The sequence below is a fragment of the Lepus europaeus genome, chromosome 6 (assembly GCF_033115175.1).
Source record: "Lepus europaeus isolate LE1 chromosome 6, mLepTim1.pri, whole genome shotgun sequence".
NCBI classification, from domain to species: Eukaryota; Metazoa; Chordata; class Mammalia; order Lagomorpha; family Leporidae; genus Lepus; species Lepus europaeus.
The window spans coordinates 56,638,870-56,660,251 of record NC_084832.1 but is presented as its reverse complement, the minus strand read 5'-3'; the positions used below and the strand labels follow the sequence as shown (position 1 = coordinate 56,660,251).

At 39.3% G+C, this 21,382-nt stretch overlaps 1 protein-coding gene across 1 annotated transcript in view; it reads right to left on the bottom strand.

Moving 5' to 3' along the window:
* The window catches only part of DNAJC15 (DnaJ heat shock protein family (Hsp40) member C15), a 72,669-nt gene that overhangs the window by 15,510 nt on the left and 35,777 nt on the right, over window positions 1-21,382 (bottom strand). The window contains exons 4-5 of the mRNA XM_062194132.1: window positions 10,426-10,502; window positions 4,752-4,822 (exon numbers count right to left, since the gene is read on the bottom strand). Of these exons, the coding sequence (XP_062050116.1) occupies window positions 4,752-4,822; window positions 10,426-10,502 (148 nt within the window). The remainder of the gene's footprint in view (window positions 1-4,751; window positions 4,823-10,425; window positions 10,503-21,382) is intronic.

The window sequence follows — 21,382 nt, the reverse complement described above, 5'->3', positions numbered from 1 at the left end:
TTTTTTTTTTAACTGACATTACTTTCTCATTCCATTTAAAACAGATTCAAAATCTGGGCACTATCTACCTTATCTCCTACCACCTCTCCTTGTCCATTTCATTCCTTTTAGTTCCTTAACCACACTAATTCTTTCCTCCCTCAGAGCCTTTGCATATGCTAACCCCTGCACTTTCTAATCACTCCTCAAAGAGCTAGCTCCTTCTCATTCTTTCCAATCAACCTGCATAAAGCTGCCACTCTTCCATATTCTGTATCTCAGGTCACTATAGGTATTGCCCTTATAACAACTTGAAATAGTTTTGCCTTTTGTCTTTCCATTAGAATGTATGCTGGAGCTGGCACTGTGGCACAGTGGGTTAAGTTGCCAACTGTCTGCACCAACAGCATCCCACATGGGTGCTGGTTTGAGTCCTGGCTGCTCCGCTTCCAATCCAGCTTCTTGCTGATGCACCTGCGAAAGCAGCAGCAGATGGCCTGAGACCAGGATGAAGCTCTTGGCTGCAGTCTTACCCAGCTCTAGCTGTTATGGCCATTTGGCAAATGGACCAGTGGATGGAAGAGTTCTTTCTCTCTGCCTCTGCTTCTCTACCTTTCAAATAAATAAATCTTTTTTTTTAAAAAAAAGTATGTTCCATGAGGACAGGGATCTAATTATCTTGTTTTAGTTACTGTCTCAAGATTTAGCACAATGTCTAGTAAGTACTGATTTCTGAATGAATGAGAGAACAGCTGCAAGTTGTTCCATATCAATGAGTCTTTAAATTTTCTGATATAATCATTTCAGTTATTACTGCCAAACCCCATTTTACCTACGGATTTTATTTGGACCCCTTCTTTATTTCCATTTGCTTATTCATCCATGCATTCAAAAAATCCTTGTCATTTATTATGTGCAGCCATACACACATATAAAATTATAAAGATGAATAAGCCATGTTTTTTGTTTTTAAGGGTCTCATCATTTATCAAGTTTTATCATGCATTGATTTTCCTTATCTCTATCAAATTAACTCAAACATAAGCAAAACCTTACATCAAGATGCTGAAATGCAAAGATGTGCCCTTCTGAAAGAAATAGTCTAGTACATCTATCAAAAAAGGAAATCAAGCTAATTATGCATCACTTTTTCCTTGGTGAATCCCTGTTGACTTAGTGATCACATCGTTTTCCTAAATGTTTACAACATGTTTTAAATTTGGTATACTGTAATAAATTATCACCAGGGCTTCATGTAAAAATTATCAGGGCAGGCGTTTGGCCTAGTGGTTAAGGGGCTGGTTAAGATAACCCATGTCCCATATGGGAAAACACGGGTTTGATCCCTGGCTCCAGCTTCCTGTTAATGTAGGCCTTAGGAAGCAGTGTGAATGAGTTCCTGGCTATCAGCTTTGCCGCCTCAGCCACTGCTGTCATTTAGGGAATGAACCAATGGGTAGGGAGCTTCTCTCAAATAAGCACGAGTTGGTGTTGTGGGATAGTGTGTTAAAACAGCAGCCACCAGTTCAAGTCTTAGCTGTTCCACTTCCAATCCAGCTCCCTGCTAATGTGCCTGGGAAAGCAGTGAAAGATGGCCCAAGTACTTGGGCCTTGCAACCATGTGGGAGACCTAGAAGAAGCTCCTGTCTTCAGCCTGGCCCAGCCCTGTCCATTGCAGCCATTTGGGGAGTCAATCAGTGGATAGAAGCTCTCTCTCTCTGTCTCTAACTCTGCCTTTCAAATAAATAAACCTTAAGAAAAATCGTCTGACCATGCATTTCTCAGAACATATCACTCCCTCCCTCTCTCTCTCTCTCTCTCTCTCTCTCTCACACACACACACACACACACAAATTAGCTTCTTCTACAGTATGAATTATGAAAATCCATCAACAACATAATTGCTTTGACTTATTTTTAATTGCAATATTCAATTTTGATTCAAATACTTCTTAAGGGAAAATGCAAATACTGTGTATTTAGTGAAATGGGTGTCAGTGGAAAAAAACTGGCAATCTCCAGTGCAGACTGGTTTATTCCACATAAATGTAAGGAAGAGCTTTCTAGTAGGCAGAGCTAACTACCAATGCAGTGGGCTGCCTTGCTAACCAGGAAGCTCTTCAGGCCATCTCCCCCAGGAGGAAGCACAAAGTCCTGATTTGGGAAGCAACATTGATTTCATTGATTTATGAAGTGCCTCTCTAACTGTAGAGAGTACCTATAGATGTTATGTTTAAATTTCCAATCCATAGTGGACCAATACTTCTACATAATACAAAAAGATCACATATTTGGATATTCTGGCAATGTCAAACTGCTTTAAATATTTCTAAATGTTTACTTTTTAAAAATCTATTTCAGAAGCAGAGACTGGGGGGGAAGGGGGAGAAGTGGGGAGAGAGAGAAACTCTTAATCTGCTATTTCACTTTGCAAATGCCCACAACAGCAAGGAAGCTAGGGGCTTAGCCAGCCCAAAGCCAAGAGCCAGAAACTCAATCCAGATTTCCCATGTAGATGGCACGGACCCAAATAACTTAAGCCATCACCACTACCTCCCAGGATCTGCATTAATAGGAAGCTAGAATCTGGAGCCAGAGCTCAGAATCAAAACCCAGGTATTTTGATATGGGAAATGGGCATTTTAACTGGTATACTAAATTACACTCCTAAATATTTACTTTTGTTTTTAATTTGTTGCACACAGGTAACAAAATGTGACCTAGTACAAACCAGGAAACTATACTCTGAGAAGTGCTAGCATAGCTTATAAGAAATCTCTTAAGGTTCTATGGTTTTTCAAATTTACCTAGTCTTGTCTTCCCACCTTCTACACTCACTGGACATTAGAAAAAGCAATAATCTAAAAGATATGAGCCTGAAAGCATTGGGTTGAGGTTTGTTTCTTTTTTAAAACTGCATTAATCTTTTACTTTACTAAAATTAAACAGTACAATTCACTTCTTATAAAAACTTTTCTGAATGTTCATTTAAACTAGTTAGAGAGGCTGGCATTGTTGCACAGTGGGTTAAGCCACTGCCTGCAATACTGGCATGTCATATAAGTACTAGATAAGTCCTGACTGTTCTACTTCTGATCCAGTTCTCTGTTAGTGCACCTGGAAAAAGCAGAGGAAGATGGCCCAAGTGCTTGGGTTCCTGCCACCCATGAGACCTGAATGGAGTTCTAGGTTCCTGGCTGGCCTGGCCCAGCCCCAACAACTGGGGGAGTGAACCAGTGAATGGAAGATATCTCTCTCTTCCCCTGTCTCTTCTTCTAACTCTGCCTTTCAAATAAATAAAAATTTTTTAAGAAACTAGTTACAAAAACTTTATTTTCAGCCATTTCCCACACCTAATTTTCTGGGTGTCAGTGTCTTTGTGAAGGTTGATAATGAAATGTGTAAAAAATTAGAGCTAATCACACATTTGAAATTCCAAATTTGTTCTACCAGCTGGTAGCAAAACCAACAAAGTTGCTTCGGGTGGGGGTGACACACTGATGAATTTCGCAAGCATCAGGTGGAGGACTTAAGAATTTTCAAGTACCTTAATGCATTCCAGGAACCTCAAAGCAAATACAGTGAAGAATTTAGTAAAGTAAAAGATTAATGGCCACAATACTGGTTCCTACGATATACAAACATTTTCTATTTTACAAGAGGTATCTAAAAATACAATTCAGATCCTGCATCCTTGCAACAGCACAATCAACAACCTGTCAATCATCTGAAAGACATGAGTGCTTGACTCTCCTGCAATCAGTCAAACGTGGGTATCACTTGACCGGAGGACAAAGGCTCTTCAGGAGACTGAAGGCTTCCAGGAGGCACTTAAACACATTTCTTTTTTAGCGCAATTACTCTGACACCATATGATGAAAAGTAAATTAGTTGAATGGATCTTCCAGTAATTGCTGAAGCTGTTTATAGAAATTTTAAGCAAAACCTCTTTGCAAAGTCTATTCTCTTGTTTATTCACACTGAAGAACAGTAAGTGCAAGAACCACCAGAGATGATGTTCAGGAAAGATATTTTATGGTATGTAATTAAGTGAGAAAGCTGAAAGAGAATGTCTTATTTTGTTGTCAGACTGGATAGGAATCCAAAATTTAAGTTTTTCCAAAATAATTAAAAAACTAAAAGTCTGTAAAAATAAGAATCCCAGAAACCCGTCACTCTTCTCCCCCCTTTGACTTCTGAAATACAGTGCAACTCTCTACCATCTGTTATTTTAAAGCAGAAACAGTAATGAACATATGGGCTTTCTCTCTCAAGCAGCTGTAGTGTAGTTAAAGTTATAATAATTGTCTTTCTGTAAGATAAATTTACATTAAAAACCTGGCCAGTTAAAAACAAATGGCTCAGCCTCAGAGCCTTCCAGAATAAAATTAAGAAATTCTGAATCATCTATGACATTATGTTCAGAGATTTAGAGGAAATCCTCCAAATTTTGTGTTGCTATGTTTTAGGTTAAATAACTACAAGATGCCCAAATCAGTTTATCCAGCCACAGTACACAACTCATGTTTTCTTCCTTGATCAACATGGTAAGAGTTCAAGTACTCATAAAAACTAGTAACTACGATCTTGAAAACTGATGGTATAAATCTACTACTCCTACTGGCAACTGAATGACCATGTATCAGCAAAATTCCAGTATATATGGCAGATACTTCCATCTCAATTATCTTTTATAACAGGTAGAAGTAAACAGGAAGGAATTCACAGCATATTCTGATCCAAATTTTATAAGAAACAGAAATTCTACCTACCTTTATCTGGGTGATTCAAAATCATGATTCTCCTGTGAGCTGTTCTAATCTTGGCCTTACCAGCAGATGGGCTGTAAAAAGAAATTAAATTGCTTGTAATAAATAGTGCCAAATGCAGATTATAAATTAACAATTTATATAGGTTTCAAGAAATTAAAAACTAATGAGAATTTCACCATCTTGTGGACAACTATGAAATTACAACTTTAAACTTCATTTCACTAACCACCAAAACAAATCATTGATTCAATGCTATATGTATTTTGCTTCAATTCTTTTTAAATTCCATCCTCATTTTGAAACAATTTAAAGAAATAACACAAGGCCAGTGCCGCGGTTCACTAGGCTAGTCCTCCGCCTGCGGTGCTAGCACTCCAGCTTCTTGTCCCGGTTGGGGCGCCGGATTCTGTCCCGGTTGCTCCTCTTCCAGTCCAGCTCTCTGCTGTGGCCCGGGAAGACAGTGGAGGATGGCCCAAGGGCTTGGGCCCTGCACCTGCAAGGGAGACCAGGAGAAGCACCTGGCTCCTGGCTTCAGATCGGCGCAGCATGCCGGCCATAGCAGCCATTTGGGGGGTGAACCAACGGAAGGAAGACCTTTCTCTCTGTCTCTCTCTCACTGTCTAACTCTGCCTATCAAAACAAAAACAAAAACACAACATAGGTTAATGGGGTCACTATCTGCAGATTACAGTACAAGTTATTTTGAGGGAAAGCAGTATATATCATATAGGAAACTGGTATCTGGATTCTAGAACTAAACTGCTAGGTTTTAAAAGAAGCATTGTCATTTTACATTGAGTAACCTTGCTCAAAGTTTTAAACATATTTGTGAGGCACAGAAGCAGAAACAGAGAGCTCTCACCTGCTGGTCCTCTACCCAACTGGCCCCCAACAGCCAGAGCTGGGATAGGGCACAATCCAAGTCACCCAACATGGGTGGCAAGAACCCAATTAATTGTCACCACTGCTACCTTCGAGGGTCTGCATGAGCAAGAAGCTGGAGTCAGGAGTCAGATCCGGGCACTGTATGTGGGTGCCTTAGCCCCTATGCTAAAATTCCCCTCCATCACATTTTTAACTCTTTGTGATTCAGTCTCGTCATTATAAAAAGCACAACGTATTAGTTGTGGACTGTTAGAATTAAGGAGTTGATGCATGTGAAGTGTTAAAACAGCAAATGCTCCATGGACAATGTAAGCTAATATTCATGAAACATGTATTATAACTTAATCTAATACCTCTTAAACAATTCAGAAGCATTATAATGAGTATCGATTAAACCAAAAAACTCTCAGGTCTGCAGAAGTTGCTTTGCTCTTCAAAATGGACCTAGAATGCTACCCATTAAGTTCTTCAATTTGTTTTGAACATGCTACCAGTTGGCAATCCTTGATTCTGCTAAGTGTTGCAGTTTCTTACCAGTTACTTGTTACCTCTAAGCTTTGTGGCTAACAGATCACTAAGCATGTTAAAATGAACTATTAATTGCCTTATAAGCACATAAAATATTCTTCCATTTATAAAATGAATAAGTCTTCTCATGTAAGGACTTGAAATTATTCTTTTTGGCTGTCTGGTCTTTTATGGAACCACTTAAACTCATTTTTTGGCTTATAGTTACCTTGCAGACAATCAGACTTGTATGTCTGATTATAGAAGACTGGATATCGAGAAAATAACCATTAAATACTGTACCAGGCCTATGAACAATATTGTTCACCTGCTTATTAAGGAATGAGAAACACATTACTTTGAAAGACTCTAGTATGATTTAGTTTTCTGTGGCTCACCTTCATTTATCATTCCTTTTTCAAGTGCTCTATACTGCAACTTTCCTTTATTAGTTACATTTTTGGTATGTATTTGACATGTTTTCCTAGGTAGATTCTAAATTACTTAACAGCAGAAGTTATGCTTTATATTTTAATAGAGTATCTAGGATTATATATGCAACAGGCCACGCTCTAAAAGAAAATAACTGTATAAGTTCAACTCCTTAGAAGAACCGTCTATACATTAGTAAGCACTACCATATAAAGGACTAACATTACTGAAACAAAAGTTTAAGTTAAAAAAAAATGAAGCTTTAAAAACTTTATTTTAGGGACAGGCATTTAGAACAATAGTTAAGATGCTACTTTGGATGCTCAGGCATCCCAGAATGCCTGACTTGAGTACTGGCTCCATTTCTAATTCTAGCTTCCTGCCAACACGCATCCTGTGAAGCAACAAACAGGTAATGCTTCTAGTATTGGGGTTCCTTCCACCCATATGGGAGACCCAGACTGAGTCCCTGGCTCCTGGTTTCAACCTGGCCCATCCTTGGCTGCTGTGGGCATTTGGAGGTGAACCAGCAGATAGAACATATCTTTCTCTCTCTTTGCCTTTCAAATAAAGTTGAGTAATTAAAAATCTTATTTTATAAAGGTCACTGAATGGGGTCCACTAATGACGATGTGAATTCAGAAAGAAAACAAATTTCTACTGTATATTTTTTAAAGGATAGATGGTAATTTGCATTTTATTCTGGATGTTACATCTTAATTGAGCACATATAATCTGAAAGTGATTTCAGCCAAAATTATCCTTGAAGGTCAATTACATTTATATATAAATATATACATTCTAAATATACATTTATATATGTGTATATATATATAAATAAAAAACAGCACTCATGGTTTTGTACACCAAACTCCATAATAGACACTGAGGTCTGCCAACCACTGAACTAGATTAAAGTAAAACACAGCAGGAAGGAAAGCCCAAGTATAGGAATTCAAACATTCTGCTTTTAAGTTAAAAATAATCAAATTCCTAGTGGTGAGCTTTGGGGATGAGAGAAGTATTCCCATTGCTTGCAGGCTTTATTCCTTTTTTGCTCTTCCTATGTTAAGTCTCTAGGACCTGAATACATTTAATACATTTGTTTGTTACTGTGAAGCTAGAAGAACCCTAGAATATAGTAGCAGTACACTTCCAATATATAATTTCAGCATGAAATTCAAAATCCATCTTTAAACATCAAGTTACCTAGATCAGGGAATTCAAATGTTGTCCCTTGGAATGTAGTTGGCACACAGTGGGGAATGGAGTATATGGAACTGAATAATGTCCCCTAACCTTGTGACATATGAGCAATTTGATGTTACCTTTTTTATTTTGGGGTTTTTGAAAAACACTGAGTTTAAATGCTCCAGAGGCATTTTTTAGAAAGTTTGAAAATCACTAATGTGTATCATATCAGATAATACCAGGTACAGTTTTCCAGGGCATCTCAGGAAAATATTTTACTTTTTTTTGTCACAGACATGAGTTACAGTAGAGAAAACTATTGTTTTTCAAGGAAAAACAAAGATTCAAAATGTATATTAGTAAACAACCACCATTACATGCAATATAAAATATGTGCAATCAACCAGTAGCACACAGAATTTTTCTTTAATGAAGTAGCAACAGGACCATTTTGCCTTTATCTACTTGTCATATAGAGAGTCAATGGTCACAGAAAGTGGAACCAAAGCAATGTATCCGAATCTAGAAGTGTCTTGTTATAATCACAATTGCCTGCTGAAAAACGGGGCAGATAAGCTTTACTTTTTCCATATAAAATTTAGGGACAAACATTTAGCTACTGTCTTCATGACAGAGCTAGAAGATAAGAGCCAACATGAATTCAGAACCTGTTACTTGCTAGGCATTTTTCCAAAAAGACATCACTGTATCATTCTTATCCTATCCTAATAAGAAACTATTATTAATTCAAATTCCAAAATGAAGACACTGAAATACAGAAAAGCTAAAAATAACTTGGCAAAAATACGACACAGTGCCTAAGTTGCAGAATGAGGATAAAGATCTATTTGCGTCACTGATATTTCTTGAGCAGTGACATAGTGCCATGTTTTGTCTTAAGAATCACACATACATTCACATACTTTAATCTTCATAACAGCTTTATGCAATTAAACCAACATTATTTCTATTTTACAGATGATAAAACTAAGTCACAAAATCTACAGGTGGTAAAATTGGTATTCATAGCCAGAAACACTTGATAGGGGAGAATCTGGGCTCTTACCACTGAGTTTCCCTTGTGAATTTTACATAGCTTTCAGTTTAATGGGATAGAAAATTATAACCGTGAATCTTAAGAGAACTCAAAATACAATCAAGTTCTAATTATCTGCGCTAACGACAAAAGTGCCTTGGATGGTACTGATATCCTCAAGGACCTGGATTTCTTATTTGAAAGGCAGAGTTAGAGAAAGAGAAAGCGACAGAGATCTTTACTCACTGATTCACTCCCCAAATGTCCACAACACCAGAACTGGGCAGATCCAGAGCCAGGATCCAGGAGCAGCTTCTAGGTCTCCCACATGGGTGCAGCAGCCCAATGTGCCAGCCCCTGATGTTAGCTTTTACAATGTATTTCATACTCAAATTTCAAGACTATGAATGAGATATTATAAAGAGGCCAATACTTCAAGAAAAATAATGCCATTTTGCTAACATCAAACAAGAAATAGTAAGAAATACCGCTAACTTCCTAATCTGATTCCCTTTATCTCCTATTTTCTGAAAAGGGAAGGTATCATCACTTTCAGATTTAAATAAAGCACCAAGCAAAATTAAGTCCTCTTTTTCTCTTGTTTCTCTTGCTAGGACATAAAAAATAAAGCGAAGTTTTGGTTTAGAAAGTATGCTGATATATGACATTAAAATTTTTGTCTGAGGTGAGCGTTTAGCCTAGTAGTTGAAACACCCATGTCTTACATCTGTGTACCTGGGTTGGATTCCCACCTCTGGCTCCAGACTCGAGCTTTCTGTTAAAACAAGACCCTGGAATGCAGCAGTGATGGCTCAAGTAAATGGGCTCCTGCAATGCATGTGGGAGACCTGGATTGAGTCACTGGCTCTTGGCTTTAGCTACAGTCTAGTCCTGCTCATTATTAGCATTTGGGGAATGACCCAGTGGATGGGGAGAGTACTCTCACATGTGCTCTGTGTGTGCCTGCCTCTCAAAAATTCAAAAACATTTTCTCACCAATATAAGACCCTATTATCCACTCTGCTTAATTATGTTGATAGGAAAGATTTGTTGTGGGTAGTGCATTGTCAATGCCCACAAAAATCTGAGAGTGGGCCCTACAGGAATACAATTGAATTAAACACGAAATAGTAGCATTAAACCTTAAGTGATATCCCACAGCAATTATACTATCATTAATTTTCTCCTACATTATCCAAAGTTATACAATAAATGGATACCAGGGTGAACAGGCCAGTTGTAAAATCATATAAGCAGAAAAGAACCATGAAACAGGTCTTGCATTATAAATAAAAATGATAGTTATCAAACATTAAAACTGAATCCAGAGAGAATCCAATGTCCCAACAGAGGATGTTTTTACCGATTTATATTTTCAGAATTAATAGTTTTTTTGTTAAAGAATCAAGACACATTAGAACTTTTCTTCCCCTCCCTTCCTAAGGGAGTACTCAGGGAGAGTGGGTACTCCCTTAGATTCGAAGTTTTGAAAAGTAAACATCTGATACAGCCTCCTGTCCTCCTCCTTGTAAATTTAAGGAAGGATAGCCTTATTGCAATACTTTTCCTTTTTCAGGATAAATTTGGCCACAGAACAAAATAATGGTTATCCAGCATACCTACCTTACACCTAAAATAAGACTAGCTTCTCGCCTACTCATTTTCTGTTCAAATCCTCCTTTATAGTAGGATGAAAAGCTCTGTATAGGAAAAGAAGAACAAGAGATAATTAGTTCCACGTATGAGGCGGCATAAGCTCAACTGCATCACCAGCTGCAGTACGAGCACTGCATTTTACTAGAAGTCAACTTGAGATTCCAGGAGGGGAAAGCATCAGTGCCCCTTTTCAAGAAACTTTGACCAAGATGAACACTTAAATAGTAATTTTTAAATTTCAAAACACCAGTTTTTTTACACTGAGATATAACTGAAGGGAACAACACACTGTTAGAAGACAACCGTCTGAACTTGTTCTAAGGTCCACCATACATTCCTTACTGGGTTACTTTGACCAAGTCATTTAGCATTGAAGTGGCAGGCATCTTTTTGTCTTCTAGAGTGGTTGACGAAGAAGGGGAGGAATTGACAAAGTAGAGTACATCAGGATAGCAGACAGGTAAGCTCAGAAGCTGAAAATCTCGACTATGAGGTCACAAGTTTAGAAGGGTATGACGAACAAGGCAGGGAGAGGAAATTTGAGAGGTAACAGGCTACAGATTGTGAAGGGTCTTGTAAGCAATGGAAAGAATTGAGGATCTTATTTTAAATAAAAGGAAAAGCCAGAGTACTGGAATAATAAGATCTGACTTTGTTTTGCAAGGATTACTCTAACTACTAACAGTAATATAGGCAAGAAAGGTGGGGAAGAGTGGCCATATTGTGTATGTATTTTGAAAGCAGAGCTAATGTGTGCTTGATTAACCACATATGGGATAAAAGAAAAAGGGAGAGATTAAGACTGATGTCAAAGAACACTGCCATATGCTACTCAGATAATCCCCTTCACTAGCTTACTCCTCAAAGCTAGAGAGCTGCTGGTCAACAGCTCTCAGCTCTCATACTAGGATAACTGGTTTCCCTGAAAAAAGTCAACCTTATATCCTTATCTCGAGCAGCCTTTATCAATTGACTAGGCATGGAGGTAGAGACATTGAAGTTCTTGAAGATTCAGTCCTTGGAATTACATATACTGACTTCTGAAGTGATGTCATTGAGTCTCACGCTTCCTCTTGCCCTGAGATAACCACAATAAGCTGTCTCCACTTCGGAGGTCCTAGAGTACTGGTTTTTAAGTCTGCACTACAGCCTACCTTCCTTCCTTCTCTTCCTGATTCTAAGAACGCTCCCTCTCAAGCTTATGGCAGGTTAACCTGCATCTCAGTCTGCTTTTTTTTTTTTTCCTTTGACAGGCAGAGTGGATAGTGAGAGAGACAGAAAGAAAGGTATTCCTTTTTGCCGTTGGTTCACCCTCCAATGGCTACTGCGGCTGGCGCACCGCGCTGATCCGAAGCCAGGAGCCAGGTGCTTCTCCTGGTCTCCCATGCGGGTACAGGGCCCAAGCACTTGGGCCATCCTCCACTGCCTTCCCGGGCCATAGCAGAGAGCTGGCCTGGAAAAGGGGCAACCGGGACAGAATCTGGCGCCCCAACCGGGACTAGAACCCGGTGTGCCGGCGCCGCAAGGCGGAGGATTAGCCTGTTAAGGCACGGCACCGGCCTCAGTCTGCTTTTCAGAGAACTAAACCACACGAAGATTTCACTGTTGCTGGCCTCAACTGCCAGACTGGCACTTAATGACTTATAGAAGGAGCAGCTGTTTGTTGTGGGTGATAGATATGAGAATGGTTTTGAATTTCTTAAGCTTTAAGTGTCTATTAAATATCTAAGTGGAAGGTAAGTCTGACCTAGAGATAACATTGGCATCATCAGTGTACAGATGGTATTTAAAGGCACAAGACTGAATGAGATGGCCTAGGATAAGAAGTACAAGGATTGAGCTCTACCTAAGATCTTATCGTTTAGTGTCACAGGAGTGGAGGGCAATCAGGAGAGGAGGCTGAGAGGTTCTGCAGTGAGGGAGGAGAAAAAGAAGCCAAAGTAAGGAGGTGAAAGATGGTGTCAAACTCTGACAGATAAAATATGAGTTCAAACGGCTGGGTTTAGCAAAGAGGTCAAGGAAGCTGACAAGAGCTAAAGGGGTTGAGGGTAAGAGTCTCATTAGAGTGAGTTTAAGACAGAACTCAAGCCAGCACCGCAGCTCACTAGGCTAATCCTCCGCCTTGTGGCACCGGCACACCGGGTTCTAGTCCTGGTCAGGGCGCCAGATTCTATCCCGGTTGCCCCTCTTCCAGGCCAGCTCTCTGCTATGGCCAGGGAGTGCAGTGGAGGATGGCCCAAGTGCTTGGGCCCTGCACCCCATGGGGGACCAGGAGAAGCACCTGGCTCCTGGCTTCGGATCAGCGAGATGCGCCGGCCACAGTGGCCATTGGAGGGTGAACCAACGGCAAAGGAAGACCTTTCTCTCTGTCTCTCTCTCACTGTCCACTCTGCCTGTCAAAAAAAAAAAAAAAAAAAAAAAAGACAGAATTCAAGGAGAGAAATGGAGGTAACAAGTAAAGACTATTTTCCAGAGCTCTAACTAGAGAAACAGGATGTATCAACTGTTTTTAGCAGGAAAATTATGGATATATGATTGCACACATACATGCTGCTAAAAAAACAGGAAGAACAAGTTAAGGACAGTGTTCCCTAGGTATCCACGGGAGATTAGTTCCAGGAAACATTTTCCCTTCCCTACCCTCAGGAATACCAAAACACAAAAATGCTTAAGTCTTACATAAAATGGTGTAGTACTTGCACAGAACCCACACACATCTTCTTGCACACTTCAACTCATCTCTACTTTACTTAGGATACCCAATACAATGTAAATGCTTTGTAAATAGCTTTATTGTAATGCATGGAGAATAAAGAAGAGCCTGCACATGTTCAGTATAGATACAACATTTTTTCTCTCAAATATTTTTTAATCTGCATTTGACTGAATACAGATGAAGAACCCAAAGATCCATAAAGTCGACTATATGTTTCCATAAAATAAAAATTAAAAGTATACATATCAAAATGTTATTTTAGGGGCCTGTGCTAATGCGTAGCAGGTAAAGCCTCTGCCTGCAGTGGTGGCATCCCATAAGGGCACCGATTTGAGTACCGGTTACACTTTGGAACATTCCTCAACACAATCAAGGGAATATACGACAAACCCATGGCCAGTGTCCTATCACATGAGGAAAAGTTGGAAGCATTCCCAGTGGGATCCAGAATCAGATAAGATGCCCATTTTCACCACTGCTATTTAACAAAGTCCTGGAAGTTTTAGCCAGAACCATTAGGCAAGAAAAAAGAAATCTAAAGGATACATATTGGGAAGGAGGAAGTGCAAATCTCCCTAATTGCAGATGACATGATTCTATATATGAGATCCAAGACTCCACCAAGATACTAAGGGAACTCAGAGAAGTGTTTGCTAAAGCAGCAGGATATAAAATCAATACACAAAACTCAACAGCGTTGTATATACAGACAACGCCATGGCTGAGAAAGAACTTTTAATAACAATCCCATTCACAATAGCTACAAAAAAAAAAAAAAATCAAATATCTTGGAATAAATTTAACCAATCATGTCAAATATCTAAGATAAGAATTATAAAACATTAAAGAAAGTAGAAGATACAGGAAAATGGAAAAGTCTTCCATGCCCATGAACTGGAAGAATCAATATCAAAATATCCATACTTCTGAAAGCAATTTTAAGATTCAATGTGATACACATCAAAATACCAACAACATTCTACTCGGATCTAGAAAAAAATGCTGAAATTCAAATGGAAACACAGGTAACCTCAAATAGCTAAAGCAATCTTACACAACACTACAAAGCTGGAGGCATCACAATACCAGATTTCAAGACATACTACAGGGTGGTTGTATTAAAACCACCTGGTATTGTTACAAAAACAGATGGATAAAACAATGGAACACAATAGAAATGCCAGAAGTCAATTCAAGCACCTACAACCAACTTATATTTGACAAAGGAGCTAAAACCAATCCTAGGAGCAAGGACAGTCTTCAAAAAATGGTGCTGGGAAAACCAGATTTCCACACGTAGAAGTATGAAACTAGACCTACCTTATATAAAAATCCACTCAAAATGGAATAGAGACATAAATCTATGACCCGATACCATCAGATTATTAGAGAACACTGGGGAAACCCTGCAAGACATTGGCACAGGCAAAGAATTCTTGGAAAAGACCCCAGAGGCACAATCAAGGCCAAAATTAACAAATGGGATATCAAATTGATAAGTTTCTGCACTGCAAAAAAACACTCAGCAAAGAAGCAACTGACAGAATGAGAGTTTATTTGCAAACCATGCAACTGATAATAAATAACCATAATATATAAAGATATCAAGAAATTCCACAACAAAACAGACAACCCAGTTAAGAAATGGGCAAAGGACTTAAACAGACATTTTTCAAAAGAGTCCTGGGAGTGCAGTGGAGGATGGCCCAGGTCCTTGGGCCCTGCACCTGCATGGGAGACCAGGAGGAAGTACCTGCCTCCTGGCTTCGGATCGGCGCAGCATGCCGGCAGCAACACACTGGCCGTGGTGGCCACTTGAGGGGTTAACCAACAGAAAACGGAAGACCTTTCTCTCTCATTAACTCTGCCTGTCAAAAAAAAAAAAAAAAAAAATCCAAATGGCTAACAGACACTTGAAAAAATGCTCAGGATTACCAGCCATCAGGGAAATGCAAATCAAAACCACAGTGAGGTTTCACCTCACCCAGTTAGAATGATTTAATTCAGAAATCAAAAATGCTGGAGAAGATGTGGGGGAAAAAGGTATCCTAATCCACTGTTGGTACAAATGTAAACTGGTAAGGCCACTATGCAAGACAGTATGGAGATACCTCAGAAATCTGAATATGGACATACCATATGATCCCGCCATCCCACTCCTGGGAATTTACCCAAGAGAAACTAAATCAGCATATGAAAGAGTTATCTACACCCCTATGTTTATTGCAGCTTAATTCACAATAGCTAAGACAATGAAATCAACTTAAATACCTGTCAACCAAAGACTGGATAAAGAAATTACGGGATATGTACACCATGGACTACTACACAGCGGTTAAAAAAAACCTGAAATATGGTCATTTGTAACAAAATGGATGAAATCTGCAAAACATCATACTTGGGGCCAGCACTGTGGCACAGCAGATAAAGCCACCGCCTGCAGTGCCAGCATCACATATGGGCACTGCTTTGAGTCCCGGCTGCTACACTTCCTAGCCCACTCTCTGCTATGGCCTGGGAAAGCAGAAGATGGCCCAAGTCCTTGGGACCCTGCACCTGAGTGGGAGACCCGGAAGAAGCTTCTGGCTTCAGATCAGCACAGCTCCAGCCATTGTGGCCATATGGGGAGTGAACCAGCGGATGGAAAGACCTCTGTCTCTGACTCTCCTCTCTGTAACTCTTTCATAGTCAATAAATAAATCTTTAAAAAAAAAAAAGGGGGGGGGGGCATACTTAGTGAAATGAGCCAGTCCCAAAGTGATCAAATGCCATATTTTCTCCCTGTCCTGTGAGAACTAATAGAGCACCTAAAAGGCAATCTGTAGAAGTGAAATTGACACTTTGAAGCAATGATTGAACAGCCCTTGGTGTTGACTGTTTAGGAAGTTTTTTTCCCCCCATGCCATTTCATTTGTTGAACTCTTTACTTAACATAGAGGTAAACATAGTCAATGGAAAATAGATCTCAGTAAAAAATAAGAGTGGAAATAAGAGGGAGGAGGAAGATGGGTGGAAGATTGGGTGGAAGATGAGTTGTTTAGGAAGTGTATGAAGTTTGTAACTGTAAAGCTCTATCGTTCTGCATAAATTTCTATGGACTTACTTCTAAGGTACAGTTTAAAAACTTGCCATGGGACCCTAAATCCCCTTAAGCTCAGTGGTAAAATATCATCTTAAGTGTTAAAGTGATCATATGGGTAGGATTAAGTGTCTGGTAATAATAATAGGTAGAATTAAATGGAAAGCAGTCCACACAGCAAAGTCAGACTTACAATCACTTTATATTGCACTCTGACCTCAGAATCACCCATTAAAGTATTCTGGTCTGGCCAAAAACCCTACAAGTGCATTTCAGGCATGGAAAACCAAGACATTGTGGTAAAAAAATGTCCTACATGAAGGACCTCTGTGGGCAAGACCCCATTGGAAAGAAGCAGCCAAAGAAGGATGTACTTTTCTCTGAAGAGAAGAGAAAACTTCCACTTTGCTTATGGCCTTGTCTAAATACTGATGGAGTTTGTGGATTCAAAAGTGGAGAATGAGACTGGGAATAGGAGAGGGGTGGGAGGGCACGTATGGTGCAAAGAATTACTACATTCCTAAAGTTCTACTTAGGAAATGCATTGTTTGTATTCTTTAAATAAAAGGTTTCCTTGAGAAAAAAAAAAAAAAAAGGAAACTTAAAAAAAAAAAAAAAAAGAGAGAGAGAGACGAGATTCAGGGCTTTACCCCTCTCCAAAAAAATTAGCAGTAATTAGACATTAGCTGAATCCATCATACACACTGAAATGCATGTAAAAGGGCATTCACTCAAAAGAGCAGACTGAAAATCACAAAGGTGGTTAGCTTTACAAATTGCTTTTGAAATGAGAAAAAATTTTAGACAAGAAAAATCCATAACACCAGAAAACAAGAAATGGGACAAAGAGCAAACAAACATTTAAACAAATCTGGAATACAGAACATCACACAAGATGGTACATTCAGAAAATTCACAGCAACCCCTTAACACCAGGAAAGAAGAAACCGTTCTCAGGAAACCAAGAAGAAAACACTAAATTCATAGTTTAAAAAAAATGCATAAAATAACTTCATGGTAACCTACTAAGTCAGAACAGAAACATACTATCTCTACTATACTAATATGGAGTATAGAGGCTGCCACCTGTCACTTTTGACTTCAGGCTAAGGGAACCACATGCCTGGGATGCATCTTTTTCTGGTTGGTAGATCCTGAAAGAAAAAGGGAGTAACCACAGATCCCATTTCTTAATCCACAAGGGTAGGAAGACAGGCAGCTATGCCAAGGGAGAAAAACATGCATATTACTCAACCTCTCCTGGTGTCTGCACGCCCTAAACCTGCCTTTCGTCTCCTTGCTTATGAAGATGTGACTGTTGATAAGCACACCTATGTATTCACAGCACACTCAGACAACTCTCCCACTCAGTTAAGCTGCTGCAAAGCCTACAAGTTTCTGAGGAAAGCCAAAAGTATTTATAGTTGACCCTTAAACAGTGAGGATACAGGTGCACATCTAAGCAGTAGGAAATCTTAATCTTTTTGACTCCTCAGAAACTTAACAGCCAGCTGTTTGACCAGAAACCTCACTGATGGCAGACATGTAACATGTATTTGGTATGTTACATGTGCTATTTATGGTTTAAAAATATGAGAATTGTAAGAGATCACTTTTTACTGTATTAACAATCTACTGGAGACAACCTACTCTTAGGAAGATATTAAATGTCAGAAGGCGTGGTAAGGGGGTTATGTGCAACACTTGCACTCACTGCAATAGCTATAAGAAGTGTCTACAAAATTACGACACTAGTACAGTGTGTACCACACTTCTGATCTAGCTCCTTGCTAATGTGTCTGGGGGAAAAAAATGGCCCCTGCCACCCATGTGGGAGACCCAGATGGAGCTCTGAGTTCCTGGCTTTGGTCTGGCCCAGTCTAGGCCTTTGAGGTCATTTCAGGAGTGAACCAGCAGATAGAAGATCAAGATCAGTCTTTCTCCCTGTCACTCTGGCTTTCAAAGAAGCAAAAATTTTTTTAAACAAATAAAGTTTAGGAAATAATGAAAAGAAAACCCACTGGAACTTGAGCCTTGGGCATTCTCCTTTGAATGACAGAGATTTATTGATACTAAGAAAAAATATTTAGGAACTGTAATCATGTAACTATTTGGTTTAATAATATTTAGAAAATCAAAATACTATAAATGCTATGTTCATGAAGTTTGACATTTGGGATTTATTAGTACTAAGACAAAGAATGCACATATTTCATTTCTCAGTTTCCCTGAAGTGATTTTTAAGTAATTGTTTTTAAACAGTCCATCTTCATTGAGATAATTATGACAAAGATTCAAAGATGTTTCACTGCAAACTCCAAGAGTAAAAACGGCAGATTTATCAAAAGCCACTTTTCTCATCTGCCACCGATAAGGAAGAGAGATGTATTTTTAAAACTTATTTAATGAATATAAATTTCCAAAGTACAGCTTATGGATTATAATGGCTTTTCCCCCCATAACTTCCCCCCAACCCACAACCCTCCCCTCTCCCGCTCCCTTTCCCCTTCCATTCACATCAAGATCCATTTTCAATTCTCTTTATATACAGAAGATCAATTTAGTATATATTAAGATTTCAACAGTTTGCACCCACACAGAAACACAAAGTATAAAATACTATTTGAGTACTAGTTATAGCATTAAATCACAATGTACAACACATTGAGGACAGAGATCCTACATGAGGAGTAAGTGCACAGTGACTCCTGTTGTTGACTTAACAAACTGACACTCTTGTTTGTGGCATCAGTAATCACCCTAGGCTCTTATCACGAGTTGCCAAGGCTATGGAGGAGGCCTTTTGAGTTCACTGACTCTGATATTATTTTAGACAAGGTCATAGTCAAAGTGGAAGTTCTCTCCTCCCTTCAGAGAAAAGTACCTCCTTCTTTGATGACCTGTTCTTTCCACTGGGATCTTACTCGCAGAGATCTTTCATATAGGTTTTTTTCTTTGCCAGAGTGTATTGGCTTTCCATGCCTAAAATACTCTCAGTGAGCTCTTCAGCCAGATCCAAATGCCTTAAGGGCTGATTCTGAGGCCAGAGTGCTGTATAGGAGAGATGCATTTTTGTTCTTGTTGTAAAGATCTCCTTAACGAATGTAGACACCAGACTCAGTATAACTATCAGAATCTCTTGAACTGCATCCTTCTATCTGTGAGACTACCTGGCAGTGAGAATTGTCTCATCTTCTTGTTCTCTCTTCCTTTACAAAGTTAAATAATGTAGTCCACAAAGCTTGGAGTTTTCTATTTATGGTGTGCATATATCTACCAAAGATTACCACGAGAGGAATTATTTCTGAAATTCTCTCCACTTGTACTTATAAATACATGGAAAGACATAAATAGTATCCCTTTAAAGGACCATGTACTGTGTCCATTACTATCACTATGTAGAGCCATCATCATCTATCACTATCTCAATACACTAACTGCTTTCAGTTTCTACTTTGGCTAACTCTAGGACACATGCAGCAATGTACGGAAGACTCCTAACAGAGAACAGAGCATTCCATGCACTGTAGTGGGTGGGTGCTATGTGGTTGGGGGTGGTGACCTCCAGGATAGCCTTCTGCCCCAAGGTAAATACTTTAAGGATGCATGTGGGGAAAGGCTTGTGTCCTTGAACTGATAGCCTTGTTTTTGGAGAACACTAGGGAACACATGAGCCTGCTTTGACAATGCATCAACAATGCTTATTTACTGCTTGCCATTTAATGCTGTGCACTCTGACAAGGTGCAGATTACTGACCTAGGGGTAGCCATCAGTCATTCCCACGTGTAAAATGAACCCAATAGGATCCCTAGGTGACTTCTTTAGAACTGGCAAACATACTCAAGCCTTCTCAGAACTTGAGCTCAGCTGTACCACAAGCAGGCATGCAGATAACCTGAATGTCCCCCTGCTCAAAGGCATTCCACCACACTTACCGTAAAATCCCAAAGTTTTTTCCTTGGTCTATTAGGCATTACAGTATCTGGGCTCAAGCTACCACTACTCCCTTCGTAGATTCCAATGAAGTTATTCTTGCCACAAAGCTATTTCTACCTCAGGACCTTTGCAGTTCCTACCACCTAGAAATCTCTTCAGATGCCCACAAGACCGGCTCCCCTCTCTTATCAGGGAGGCCTTACCTGACCCATCTAATTTAAAGACTCCTTCTGCTATTATTCTTTAACTTCTTACCCTGATGTGGTTTTCTTAAAAGCACTCAACCTGTGTAGCTAACCATTTTACTTTATTTATTTTGATGTCACTAAAATACAGCCTCCTATCAGTGATGTCTTTGATCCATGGCTGTACACACTGCCTACAATAACCAGCATATTGCAGGTGCTCAACAATACAAGTATACTGTGAAAAGTTGGTGAGAAAATGGGATTAAAAACTGTTTTGGTGGAAAATAAAATTCAAAGTCATGAATAGTTTTTTCCTAATATGCATTTTCCATGAACTTTTTAAAAAAAGATTAATTTGAAAGGCAGAAGAGAGTGAGAGTGAGAAAGAGAAACAGACACTGAGAAAGACATCTTCCATCTATTGGTTAACCCCCAAAGTGGGTAGCAACAGGGGCTGGGCCATGCTGGAGCCAGGAACTCCATCTGGGTCTGCCACATGGGTTTCAGAGTCCTAAATATTTGGCACCCCTCTCCTTCATTCCCAGGCACAATAGCAGGGAGCTGTACCAGAGCAGAGCAGCTGGGACTGAAATTGGCATTCTGATATGGGATGCTGGCATTGCAAGTGGTAGCTTAACCCAAGGTGCCACAACACTGGCTCCTCATGAACTTTCTGAAAATCCCTCACATGCATGCATTTCAAATATTTCTGCACTAAAAGAAATGTATCTTTTAGTTTCACTTGACACTAACTTTCTGAAGTACCTTCCTATTTACTAAATACTGAATACATATTAATACATTATCAAAAGTTAGAAATAGCAAAACAAAAAATAAACATATCATCTTCTAATTACAAACATGCATTTACAGGTCTACAAAATCACCTGCAGTTCTTTTGAAGCTGGGTTTGTTGATCTCTCAGTGCGCCATCCTTTGAAAGTGTTGTCATCATTCATGGCTAACTAAGCCTCACAAGCCTGTAAGACCTTTGCTCAAACAAG